At 39.9% G+C, this 14,387-nt stretch overlaps 1 protein-coding gene across 13 annotated transcripts in view; it reads left to right on the forward strand.

The window, feature by feature from the left end:
- The window catches only part of OTOF (otoferlin), a 2,911,272-nt gene that overhangs the window by 860,808 nt on the left and 2,036,077 nt on the right, over positions 1–14,387 (forward strand). For all 13 annotated transcript variants that reach the window (XM_044062838.1, XM_044062837.1, XM_044062844.1 and 10 more), the window contains exon 3: positions 7,584–7,672. In XM_044062838.1, the coding sequence (XP_043918773.1) occupies positions 7,584–7,672 (89 nt within the window). The remainder of the gene's footprint in view (positions 1–7,583; positions 7,673–14,387) is intronic.

Below are 14,387 nucleotides of genomic sequence, written 5' to 3' on the forward strand. Positions count from 1 at the left end.
CTTGCCACCTTAATTATTTTGGTTCTATCTTTCAGCTAATTTGTTGTCCATCTAACAATGTAATAGTCTACCTTGTGGTCTTTTTATTTATTTATTTATTATTTATTGATTTATTGACATTTGATTGCTGGGAAGGTCTGACTGGGTAGGATATATTTTCAGCAGAGGCCATGGGAGAAAAGCTCCAAAGTATTACAAAACATTTTAAGAACAATAATTTTGCAAGTTCCAAAAATAATGCAAAAAACACGTACAGTTGAAATAACTATACAAAATTAGACATAAAATGAAAACATTGGTCAGGAATAGATGTACATTAATATTTTGAGAAATTTTGACTTACTTATGCTGTCACTATGGATTGGCCAGATCCAGATAGACTATTTCGACTGAATGACCTCTCTCCACTGCCTCTGTGACCTTTTTGAAGAAATGTATTAATTTAAGTGAACATGTCCTCCTCTTAGTGAAACCAAACCATTATGCCTCAAATTGCATGAGGTTTTGAAACAAGGAATAATGATGAGGCCACTTCCTTTTATTGTCTGTGTCAATAACATTATAAGTCATTATCAAAGGACTAAGGTGCACTGAAGAGCAGACCAAAAGGCTGAGACAAAAATCTGGAAATTCTGCAAAAATCTGGACTGTTGAGCAATACGTTCCCAGCTAGTAAATCTAAATAAACAAATGCATAATAATACATCACTGAAAGGAAGCATACACCAGCAGCTTCTGTAGTTCGTATTATCTAAAAAAATGATAAAATGCTCTTATTTTCTGTCTTGCTGAGAAGAGTCAAAAAACTGCAGAATTTATCAAGGACAAATGTGATCCACAGAAGAAAATAAGTGTCACTGATGGGTTTACTATATGATTAGTCACAAGTTGTCCCTGTCAACATGCGATTAATTGAAATTTGTTTATTTATTTGTCTGTTCGATTAGTGTGGTGAAACATTGATCCATCTGGTCCATTTTCAGGCTCGGCATGGCTACTTACAGAACTTAAGTAGAGAGACATCAGAAGACATTTAACATTTCAGTTTACAAGCATAACGTAAAATAAAATGACAGTCATATAATACACAGAACACAATGTGAAAGTATACTCATGTTATAACAAGAGCTGTTATATACTGAAAGAAAAGTGTTTGGTGACAAAGAGGAGAGGAAAGTGAGTCTGTGTAAGGGAGGTGTCTATAAATAACCATGTCATTTGCATAAAGGGTGATGATAAGGAAGGAGAGATCTAATAGTAGTTTGGTTATAAATAAGGAAACAGTATGAGGACAACTCAAATTCTTTGGGGTGATGGCTCTTTTAAGAGGTGCAATGTGAGAGGATGACCCTCTAATTGAATTTTAAGATATCTATTGGAGATTAAATATTTGAATCACTGAATTGTCTGGGAGCATATCCTTGCAGTGATGAGAGACTTTAGCAGGACAGGGTGATTCACCATTTATTTATTTTACATTTGTTTACCAGGAAAGTCCGAAAGGACACAAGTTCTTTTTCAGTGGAGGCCCAGGTAGAAAAGCTCCTAATACAGCTTATAACTTTTCATCTGTCAGTTTTGTTTACATCACTAATTTTAAATACATAGTAACAGTTCACAGTAGCTTGATAGTCAACAGCTAGATATGTTTACATAAAATATATAATTTCTGACTTGAAACAATTTATGTATGTGTTCTAATTTGTGAATAATTATATGTTTATTATACCAAGCAGCTTTAGTGGACCTCAGAACTAAGATTAATATAAAAGGAGGTGTGCGGGGTTAATGAGAGTAGAAGAGGGAGAATGGGTACACTAGTGCGGGAGTAAAGTACTGAGAGAGGGGGGGGTGTAATGTGCTGAGAGAGAGGGAGTGTAATGTGCTGAGAGAGAGGGAGTGTAATGTGCTGAGAGATAGGGAGTGTAATGTGCTGAGAGAGGGGTGTAATGTGCTGAGAGAGAGGGAGTGTAATGTGCTGAGAGATAGGGAGTGTAATGTGCTGAGAGAGAGGGAGTGTAATGTGCTGAGAGATAGGGAGTGTAATGTGCTGAGAGAGAAGGGGTGTAATGTGCTGAGAGAGAGGGAGTGTAATGTGCTGAGAGATAGGGAGTGTAATGTGCTGAGAGAGAGGGAGTGTAATGTGCTGAGAGAGAAGGGGTGTAATGTGCTGAGAGAGAGGGAGTGTAATGTGCTGAGAGATAGGGAGTGTAATGTGCTGAGAGAGAGGGAGTGTAATGTGCTGAGAGATAGGGAGTGTAATGTGCTGAGAGAGGGGGGTGTAATGTGCTGAGAGAGAGGGAGTGTAATGTGCTGAGAGAGAGGGAGTGTAATGTGCTGAGAGAGGGAGTGTAATGTGCTGAGAGAGAGAGGGTGTAATGTGCTGAGAGATAGGAAGTGTAATGTGGTGAGAGAGAGGGAGTGTAATGTGCTGAGAGATAGGGAGTGTAATGTGCTGAGAGAGAGGGGGTGTAATGTGCTGAGAGGGGGGAGTGTAATGTGCTGAGAGGGGGGGGATTAATGTGCTGAGAGAGAGGGAGTGTAATGTGCTGAGAGAGGGGAAGTGTAATGTGCTGTGAGAGAGGGAGTGTAATGTGCTGATTGAGAGGGAGTGTGATGTGCTGAGAGAGAGAGTGTAATGTGCTGAGAGAGAGGGAGTGTAATGTGCTGAGAGAGAAGGGGTGTAATGTGCCGAGAGAGAGGGAGTGTAATGTGCTGTGAGAGAGAGGGAGTGTAATGTGCTGAGAGAGAGGGAGTGTGATGTGCTGAGAGATAGGGAGTGTAATGTGCTGAGAGAGAAGGAGTGTAATGTACTGAGAGAGGGAGTGTAATGTACTGAGAGAGAGGGAGTGTAATGTACTGAGAGAGAGGGAGTGTAATGTACTGAGAGAGGGAGTGTAATGTACTGAGAGAGGGAGTGTAATGTACTGAGAGAGAGGGAGTGTAATGTAGTGAGAGAGGGAGTGTAATGTACTGAGAGAGGGAGTGTAATGTACTGAGAGAGAGGGGAATGTAATGTACTGAGAGGGGAGTGTAATGTGCTGAGAGGGGGATTAATGTGCTGAGAGAGGGGGGGTGTAATGTGCTGAGAGAGGGGAAGTGTAATGTTGTGAGACAGAGGGAGTGTAATATGCTGAGAGAGGGATTGTAATGTGCTGAGAGTGAGGGAGTGTAATGTACTGAGAGAGCGGGGGAGTGTAATGTACTGATGGAGGGGAGTGTAATGTACTGATGGAGGGAGTGTAATGTACTGAGGGAGGAGTGTAATGTACTGAGAGAGGGAGTGTAATGCACTGAGAGAGAGGGAGTGTAATGTACTGAGAGAGGGAGTGTAATATACTGAGAGAGAGGGAGTGTAATGTGCTGAGAGAGAGGGAGTGTAATGTGCTGAGAGAGAGAGTGTAATGTGCTGTGAGAGAGGGAGTGTAATGTGTGAGAGAGAGGGGAAGTGTAATGTACTGAGAGAGAGGGAGTGTAATGTACTGAGAGAGGGAGTGTAATGTACTGAGAGAGGGAGTGTAATGTACTGAGAGAGAGGGAGTGTAATGTTCTGAGAGATAGGGAGTGTAATGTGCTGAGAGAGAGGGAGTGTAATGTGCTGAGAGATAGGGAGTGTAATGTGCTGAGAGAGGGAGTGTAATGTACTGAGAGAGAGAATGAGTGTAATGTACTGATAGAGCGAGTTTAATGTACTGGGAGAGAGGGAGTGTAATGTACTGAGAGGGGGGGTGTAATGTGCTGAGAGAGAGGGAGTGTAATGTGCTGAGAGAGGGGGTGTAATGTGCTGAGAGAGAGGGAGTGTAATGTGCTGAGAGAGAGGGAGTGTAATGTGCTGAGAGAGAGGGAGTGTAATGTACTGAGAGAGGGAGTGTAATGTACTGAGAGAGGGAGTGTAATGTACTGAGAGAGAGGGAGTGTAATGTACTGAGAGAGGGAGTGTAATGTACTGAGAGAGAGGGAGTGTGATGTACTGAGAGAGAGGGAGTAAAATGTGCTGAGAGAGAGAGGGTGTAATGTACTGTGAGAGAGGGAGTGTAATGTACTGAGAGAGAGAGTGTAATGTACTGAGAGAGGGAGTGTAATGTACTGAGAGAGGGAGTGTAATGTACTGAGAGAGGGAGTGTAATATACTGAGAGAGGGAGTGTAATGTACTGAGAGAGGGAGTGTAATGTACTGAGAGAGAGAGGGAGTGTAATGTACTGAGAGAGAGGGAGTGTAATGTACTGAGAGAGAGGGAGTGTAATGTACTGAGGGAGGAGTGTAATGTACTGAGAGAGGGAGTGTAATGTACTGAGAAAGAGAGAGAATGTAATATACTGAGAGAGATAGGGAGTGTAATGGACTGAGAGAGAGGAGTGTAATGTACTGAGTGAGGGAGTGTAATGTACTGAGAGAGAGGGAGTGAAATGCGCTGAGAGAGGGGGTGTAATGTACTGAGAGAGGGAGTGTAATGTACTGAGAGAGAGGGAGTGTAATGTACTGAGAGAGGGAGTGTAATGTACTGAGAGAGAGGGGGAGTGTAATGTACTGAGAGAGGGTGTGTAATGCACTGTGAGAGAGGGAGTGTAATGTACTGAGAGAGAGGGGGAGTGTAATGTACTGAGAGAGAGGGAGTGTAATGTACTGAGAGAGGGAGTGTAATGTACTGAGAGAGGGAGTGTAATGCACTGAGAGAGAGGGAGTGTAATGTGCTGAGAGAGGGAGTGTAATGTGCTGAGAGAGGGGGGTGTAATGTGCTGAGAGAGGGAGTGTGATGTGCTGAGAGAGAGAGTGTAATGTGCTGAGAGAGAGGGAGTGTAATGTGCTGAGAGAGGGAGTGTAATGTGCTGAGAGAGGGGGTGTAATGTGCTGAGAGAGAGGGAGTGTAATGTGCTGAGAGAGGGAGTGTGATGTGCTGAGAGAGAGAGTGTAATGTGCTGAGAGAGAGGGAGTGTAATGTGCTGAGAGAGAGAGTGTAATGTGCTGTGAGAGAGGGAGTGTAATGTGCTGAGAGAGAGGTGAAGTGTAATGTGCTGAGAGAGAGGGAGTGTAATGTGCTGAGAGAGAGGGAGTGTAATGTGCTGAGAGAGGGAGTGTAATGTGCTGAGAGAGAGGGAGTGTAATGTGCTGAGAGAGAGGGAGTGTAATGTGCTGAGAGAGGGAGTGTAATGTGCTGAGAGATAGGGAGTGTAATGTGCTGAGAGAGAGGGAGTGTAATGTGCTGAGAGAGAGGGAGTGTAATGTGCTGAGAGAGGGGGTGTAATGTGTGAGAGAGAGGGAGTGTAATGTGCTGAGAGAGAGGGAGTGTAATGTGCTGAGAGGGGGGGTGTAATGTGCTGAGAGAGAGGAGTAATGTGCTGAGATAGGGGGTGTAATGTGTGAGAGAGAGGGAGTGTAATGTGCTGAGAGAGAGGGAGTGTAATGTGCTGAGAGAAAGGGGGTGTAATGTGCTGAGAGAGGGGGAGTGTAATGTGCTGAGAGAGAGGGAGTGTAATGTGCTGAGAGAGGGAGTGTAATGTGCTGAGAGAGGGGGGTGTAATGTACTGAGAGAGAGGGAGTGTGATGTGCTGAGAGAGAGGGAGTAAAATGTGCTGAGAGAGAGGGAGTGTAATGTGCTGAGAGAGAGGGAGTGTAATGTGCTGAGAGAGAGAGGGTGTAATGTGCTGTGAGAGAGGGAGTGTAATGTGCTGAGAGAGAGTTAGTGTAATGTGCTGAGAGAGGGGGAGTGTAATGTGCTGAGAGAGAGGGAGTGTAATGTGCTGAGAGAGAGGGAGTGTAATGTGCTGAGAGAGGGGAGTGTAATGTGCTGAGAGATAGGGAGTGTAATGTGCTGAGAGAGAGAGGGAGTGTAATGTGCTGAGAGAGAGGTGGTGTAATGTGCTGAGAGAGAGGGAGTGTAATGTGCTGAGAGGGGGAGTGTAATGTGCTGAGAGAGAGGGGGAGTGTAATGTGCTGAGAGAGGGGGTGTAATGTGCTGAGAGAGAGGGAGTGTAATGTGCTGAGAGAGGGGGGTGTAATGTGCTGAGAGAGAGGGAGTGTAATGTGCTGAGAGAGAGGGAGTGCAATGTGCTGAAAGAGAGGGAGTGTAATGTGTGAGAGAGGGGGGTGTATTGTGCTGAGAGAGGGGGGGTGTAAAGTTCTGAGAGAGAGGGGGTGTAATGTGCTGAGAGAGAGGGAGTGTAATGTGCTGAGAGAGGGAGTGTAATGTGCTGAGAGAGAGGGAGTGTAATGTTCTGAGAGAGGGAGTGTAATGTGCTGAGAGAGAGGGAGTGTAATGTGCTGAGAGAGAGGGAGTGTAATGTTCTGAGAGAGGGGGGGTGTAATGTGCTGAGAGAGAGGGAGGGTAATGTGTTGTGAGAGAGGGAGTGTAATGTGCTGAGAGAGAGGGAGTGTAATGTTCTGAGAGAGGGGGGGTGTAATGTGCTGAGAGAGGGAGTGTAATGTACTGAGAGAGAGGGAGTGTAATGTTCTGAGAGAGGGGGGGTGTAATGTGCTGAGAGAGAGGGAGGGTAATGTGCTGAGAAAGAGGGAGTTGAAAGTGAGCATTAGGAAGTATAAAGATTAACCATGTCAAATGTGTTTCAAGTTCTGTAAAAACAGACCCTATAAGCTGGCCTTTTGTCCATGGTTATGTCCACACTTCATCTATAAAGGTGTGTGTGTGTGGGGGGGGGGGCACAGTGCTTCTTTCTAACAAAAAGCCATGCTGATGTCAGGAGATAGTCCTGTATGTTTGAAAGTCTTGAGCCAGCTGATTTTAAATTCGTCTTTCAATTATTTTACCTGGGGTAGGCATGACTGAAATTAAATTAATTCACTATAAGGCCACACACTCAAGACAATGACAGTTCCAAGGCTGCATACCACACACAAATAATTACTTTCAAGGGACAAGCCATCTGCAGCTCTGACACTGGCATGCCCTCACACCTCCAAACTTTATATACACACACTCCAAGTTCACAGAGAATAGTTGAAGAAAAAGAGAGAGACAGAGAGTGAGAAAAGGTGAAAAACAAAAGTAGATTTCACATTTTGCCCGTTCTCTAACAACCACAAACCTCAAATCTCAGTTAATGTGCACCACAGTGAGTCCTGATGCAGTGAGAACTTGACTATAAGAAACCAGTGAATTTCCTCTTTCGCTGCTCTGGGACTAACTATTACAAGAGACAATATGTTTTAGATTTTCTATTACTAATACTACAGGAGGTCAGTGGTGAGGCTTCACTAAGATAATCCATTTGGTTATGAAGACGAAATAACACTAACATCAGAAAATGGTGGAGACAGTTCAGAAAAGCAAAATTGTAGCAACACTGGTATGAGAAGTGCAGAAGGTATTGGGTAAGTATAGAAAAATCCTTACAACAAGAAAGGTGAAGAAAAGCAGAGTTGAAACTGAGATATTTGCATTTGATATAATATAGGCAGACTGAATGGGCCTAGAAGTTATTCTCTGCTACTGATGTTCACATTCCTGTGAAGTTCCTCCATTTACCAAGTTTTGACTGCATACATTTCAAAGTATTACAGTCAATCATAAATAAATCCTTATGTTATCTTAGCAGAACTAAAGTTATGTTTATTCTCTTTTTAACAGACATTTCGTTGGCCTATTGCAAGCAACATTGATGGAAATGAGATGCTGGAAATTCAGGTCTTCAACTACAGTAAAGTCTTCACTAACAGGTAGGAACTCAAGCAGCGTTTGTCTTTGTCATGTACAGCCTACCAAGTGTTATTGTATCAGCGCAAACTTGAACAATAGAGGAGAAACGTTCACAGCTTGCCTGCATTTCAGATGCTATAAAATCCTTTCTCATTTCAGTTGTGTATTTCACTGTGGGGTCTGCTTTACAGAAACATAGTTCCATTATAATTTTTTAATTGAATCTAGCATGCATTACAATTATATTTGATAACTGCCTTGTAGTGTAGGAAAATGTAATCTAGTGAAGTTTATAACAACAAAAAATAGATATTTAGGTAGAGTATTTTATACTGTTAAACTTGTTGCCTCTACTAATACTACTTGAACTATTTGTTATTTTTTTTTTAAATCATAGATGTTAAAAATTACTGCACTGTAACACACCCTGTAGTGGCACATGGAGTTCCCTTTCTGTATTGTTCAGAATGTTCTGAAAGTGAGGTCTGTATGTAAATAGCATAGATGTTTATATTTTAGTAATGTGAAAAATGTACATTTTTTTCTAAACAGTTACATTATGTTAAATTTATGATTGGCATCTAATACAGTCTGGCATTACGATATGAATAGAGACTTAAAACAAATCGTTTCCAAGTAGCTTGAATTTGTTTTTTCCAATTTCTTTTTACTTATTTCTGAATCTTACCTGTAGTATTGTTTTATTCAAACATACCTCTACTTTTAAAACTGTAGCACCCATTACAATTAGACAGATGGAAGGCTTGGGAGTGGGCCATGACATTAAACTTCGTGTTCTTAGCTGTCAGAGGCCGGATTATAGAAATTATAGATTTATGCAGTTAAAACACCAAGCCCAAATTTTACTTTGGGGCCTGAGGAAAAATCCAAAGTTTCCAATTTTTAATGCAAAGTACCTTTCTTGTTAAGCAGAAGGAAGTGGCAATCAGAAAAGATACATGTAGAATTTGTTCACCATGACTGTGCTTCAAAATTGGGTAAAAGACAGACTTGTTAAACACTTTTCTTGCATCAGAAATGTGCTTAAGAGGCATATGTCAAACACTTGTAAGTCTCATGCTAGAGTGTGCCAAGCCAGCAACCATAGAAGAGATTTCAAAGCTGTTGGATACTTTGCCATGCTGTTAAACAAAAAGTATGTCAAGTTTTTCTGAAATTGGTAGTGCATGGGACAGGTAAAGCTCTCTTCTCTTCACTATCTGTCCTTCAGTTTTATATGTTATGCCATACCAGTAATGTATACTCTTCAGCTTGTCTACCTCCCCTTCCATGAAATATTACAACCCCTCACTCCTGTTCTTCATTACCTCACCATTGCTCCCTGTTTCTATTCTAAACTCCAAGTTAAGCTTATAATACAAATTTCTCTACTGTACATATTTTGAAATTAGGTACTCTGTGGGTGACAACTGTAGCATTCTTTTGTCTTGGTCTTTCACTACAGTTCATGCTGTTAAACACTACTGGGTATATCATTTATATTTATCTTTTTTTCAATTATTGTCCCTTATTATATAAAGTTATTGTTTTGTTTATTACATTGTACCCTCAGGCTGAACCTGACAATGGTCCATGTGGATTAGCATTTGACTACAGTTAACTAACAAACAGAAAAAGAAACACAAATCAATAAATATGTTATGTGCCTATGTATGCCCCAAACTGTGGCAGGAATGGATCCATATGCATCACTGTAATATCATAATTAACAAACATAATATGAAATAAAATAAAAACAAATTTATAGGTATATAATTGAGAGGACATATACAATTGTTGCCACTTTGTATATGATTGGATGCCTACTCATGAAATAAGATACTTACGTCATATGTGTACTGTTATTCCTTAATCTGTATTTAGTAATTTAACACATAGCTGCATATGTGGTTACTAGATGTGCAGTCCAGGAGTCCATTATATAGCCTATCCCAAAGTTTCAATTGTCCCAAAGCACTGTATGGTTCTGACTTGCTGAAGGTCACACAATAGGGATTCAAGTCCTGTATCACAGGAAGTAGCTCATTATCATCGTATAACCTTAATCCTCAACACTAATTATTAGACTCTTATAACAGATAAAACAATTAGTGTGCTGCTTTAATACTCTATACAATAATAATATAGACAATGAGTCTCATCTGTCTAACTTTACAAGTTGCAGATCACAATAAAAGTATTTTTGTAAATTGCAGTACCATTTTGAGTTGAATCCAAAGAACTATAGATTTTTTTTGCTTATTTTATTTTTTGTTTGTTTGTTTCTGATGGCAAAGATATCCTAAAAATCTATATGTCTGAAATCCATGATAGTTAACCTGCACTAGTAAAGCAGTCACTCATCTTAAACTACAGTGGGAACAAGTGTTCAAATATAGGAAGGCAAGCCATCTTGCAACCCCCCTCAAAAAAAAAAAAAAAAGCACAGTTAAGTGTTTTAAGTACTAAATCATATAGTAAACCCAGAGAAAGGAAATAGATATCATGTTTTGAAGGCAGCATGCGTTGCACTTATCTTGAATGTGAGTAATTAAAGGATGCCCCCAGAATAATATGTGTTATGTTATTGCTTTCCATCATGTCTGTAATACAGTGCCTGATTATCTAAAATGCCTGGTCTGCCTACTTCAATTCTGAGTGCATGTTTTGCAAAGTTTGCAAATGCAGTCAATTATTCTTAAGATATTATGTATTTCACTCAAACAGAAACATATGCCTTTTTTTATTTTTTTTTATCTTCAAATAATGTTTATTGGCATTTAGTCTTTACATGGCAACTGATAGTAAAGCACCTAGCATGCCTTGCTAATACACTAGAAAGCTAATATAAACTGAATCTGACATGATGTATAAGCAATGAGATCAGTAGCAATTATTCGTTAAAATGCTGAGTTCTTAATAAGCAGTGTAAGTTTGTAGATCTTACATTATTGCTCAGTCCTTAAGAGTACCAAACAGTGCAGTCTCTAGGAAAATCATTCCTAAAAATTATTTATTTTATAAGAAGAAGTGCTAATAGCATCATATAAAATATATATTTTGTTGTAGCCTGCAGTTTGTATAATTGCCCTAGAAAAATATGAATGAATAGAACTGTAAATATATTTTGGGGAAACAGACCTGAAGGCAGATATATTGCACAGCTGTCTGTGTTGCAGGAAGCTGATATATCCATATTATCACTGAAATGGTGATTAATCAGGTTATGGTATTTTTTTGTGGAATAGACATATTGCATAATAAGCTATAAATGTAATGCACAACATTTATTAATTGTGCCTTCTCTCATAGAAATTTTAACAAAGTAACTTAGTTATGAAAGAATCATGATATCTAATGAATGAATATTTACATGGATTATGGAAATTACCACTTCCTCAGCTGTTTTGCAAAGAAAATATTAACAGTCCTGGATCATATGGCTTGCAGCCTGGAAAAGGTGACAGATTTCTGGATTCACGCACGAGGTCTTATGGTGCAACATTTCTCAAAACATCTGCTACTAAGACATACTATTTAAGCAGACTTTACACTTGTTTTTTAAGTGATCAGATGCTGAACCTGCATAACAGATGCCAGTGTTTACAATGTTTACAGAGGAAAAGAGTATTGATGCGAAGTTAAGGCCATTTAAGCATGTTTTGGTACATAAACAGAATCACAGTGACTGCAATGGGAGATAACAGAAACAGGTTATTTCACTGAAAACCAAGATCATATTCACTTTACTGGGACCTTATTAAAACAGGTTACTTCATGGACAGTGATAAAATTGTATCTGTAGAAAAAAGCATAGTGTGGTGCTCCATCTTTCCAAAGTTTACAGAATGAGAGCTGCTGTAATTGTTGTAGATCTACAGAAACTAATTTCAGGGTAAGACTACAGTGCTATAAATTAAATCTTCAAGATGAGATCACAGTGTTACAAACTGAGTGATATAGGAAACATTTAACACTTAGAGTCAAAAATTATACTCTTTTGCCAGCCTTGGCACATATTGTACAGCATTCAGAAAATTGGACCAGCCGTCACAGATGACAATACTTATGGCATCTTTTAAATATCAACAGTAAATGCATACTTCTATCTTCTGTCTCTTGGGAAGGCACAGTGAAAAATTGAACAATTAGCCAAAAGTTTTAGGGTATTAGTTAAAGGGTTTATCAGCAGTATGCAAATGCTCTTAAGAGCTTAAGAATAAGTGAAACAGAATGAGTTTTCATTATATGCAGTAATCAAATTAGAAAAAAAGTGATTTTTTTTTCAAATATATTTTTGATTAAAGCTATCAGTCAGATATTCTTTGTGATCTTGTCTTTTAGACAAGGGACATTATTGGACCATGATCTCAACACGTCTTATCCCTAGCCCAAATGATCCAGTATTTGTATGACACGCATCAAACATTTAATCTGAAATAATTTCATCTGCATTTTTTTAATCCTCTTGAAACCTGTCAGGTACAGTATGCATTATAATTTATAAAGCCTTACATAATGTGTCATATGAGTAGAACTGAATGCATCTTGCCTGTAATCTGGGAAATGAAGGTTGAAGGTCATACTCATTATCTGTATCATCCCAAATGTCATTCATCAAATCTTTTTTTAACTAGACATGCTTATTATTTAATATCATTGAAGTAAGCATAACAAATCACACAGCAAAGACCAATATTGCAAAACAAAACAAGCTTTCTTGACCTGCATTAGCCAGTGACAACAGAGTTGGCTCAGTGATAATTCCATTAAAATATAACACCAAAGAAAGTTATATTCCATATTTATCAACAAATTCTCATCTGATCATCCTCAGATACCTCTAATTCATTATGCAGATGACATAGTAAATTATAAGTCAAATAAATCCCACTCTGTTATACAAACTCACACCAAGATGACCTCCAAACCCTGACCCAGTGGCTAGCAGGCCATAAGGTTATACTCAGTTCTTTAAAAACAAAAGAAAAATGCTATTCTGAACCAACCAAAAATTAGCCAAAGCATGCTTCTTTCTTAATATTAATGAGGTTAAGAATAACACCACAGAAACTACAACATCCTTCAAATACATTGGTATTTGGCTAAATCAGTCTCTAAATGTTTAACTACACACTCAAAATGCATGCAAGAAAATCAACACACTACTATTCTGGGCGAACAAGGTATAACCACTTCTGTCAAGCCAGCCAAAGTTGCCATAGGCAAAGGAATACTGTTATCTCAACTCGAATATGGTCTACCCATTATAGCTGTAGCCTCAAAGAAAAATGCCATCACCTTACAAACCATCTCCAATAAAATCTGCTGGTTCATTACTAGCTCTTCCAGGGGTGGCCCGTGCTATTGGACTGCCGGACTGCAGCCCCCTCAACTAAAAAGAAATTAAAAGAAAAAAGAAAAAAGAAAATTTTAAATTTCGCGCATGCGCAGTAGTCCAGACTACTGCGAGTCTACTGCGCATGCTCCCAGCAGTCCAGGTAGGGAAACAGAGAAGACGTCTGCACAGACTCGCTGGGAAAATGCGTCGGGGCCGGACTGCAACACCAGCAGTCAGTCTCTCTCGTCGGGAAGGGTTTGGATCGCGGGAATCTCACGGGTCTTTGGAGTATTATTGCGCGGGCACATTTGGATTACGTTATGGAGAATGGGCAGCAAGGACAGGTAAGTGTGTTAAGTAGTACTGTTTAGAATAGTAGTAGGGAAGGTTATTACTGTTTAGAATGGTAGGGAAGTGTGTGTGTGTGTGTGTGTGTGTGTGTGTGTGTGTAAATGCCCCAGGTGCTCATGGTGGTGTGGTAGGGAATACCTCAGGCTTGAACCCTGTACCCTGTATGCAGCTGTTAAAGACTTGAGTTCCCTACCCACCACCATTTGTAAAGAAATTGCAGATTTTTGCCTCATATTTGATCTGATCTGATCTGTTCCTCATAATATCTGTGGTTTGTAAATGTTGCAGTGCTTGATATTTGATGGTGTAGTAGTAGCATTGTTGCCTCACAGCTGCAGGTTCTCAGGTTTGATTCTTGGCTGGGGTTCCTTCTTTGTTGGGTCATTTGCTTGATATTTGATGGTATAGTAGTAGCAGTGTTGGGGGTTCCTTCTTTGTGGGGTCTGTTTGCTTGATATTTGATGGTGTAGTAGTAGCACTGTTGCCTCACAGCTGCAGGTTCTCAGGTTTGATTCTTGGCTGGGGTTCCTTCTTTGTGGGGTCTGTATCTTCTCCCTGTGTTTGTGTGGGTTTGCTTTTGTGTCCTCCCATGTTACAAAGACATGTCTGCATTATTTCTTCCTGGGCCTCTGCTGAAAATTGTTTTTTTGTTCCAAGTCAGACTGTCCTGATTAACAAATGTTAAATAAAATTGACAGGCATTTGAATGTCAGACTTCAGGTTTCTGAATGTTTAATTTCTTACATATTTGATGGTGCAGTGGCAGTATTGTTGCCTCATAGCTACAGGATTTGTGGTTTCATTCTTGGCTGTGGTGCCTTCTTTGTGGAGTCTCCATCTTATCTCTGTGTTTGTGTGGATTTCCTCTGGTATCCTGCCATTTTACAAAGACGTGTCTACAGTATTTCTCCCTGGGCCTCTGCTGAAAATTGTTTTTGTTCCATCAGAAGTAAAATTGACAGGCATTTGAATTTCAGACTTCATAGTCTTCAGAAAATACATAGTAAAACAACTTTTTATTCTAGCAATAAATATATAGTAAC

This window comes from Protopterus annectens, chromosome 2.part1 (assembly GCF_019279795.1).
Source record: "Protopterus annectens isolate FY-2018-M chromosome 2.part1, PAN1.0, whole genome shotgun sequence".
NCBI classification, from domain to species: Eukaryota; Metazoa; Chordata; order Ceratodontiformes; family Protopteridae; genus Protopterus; species Protopterus annectens.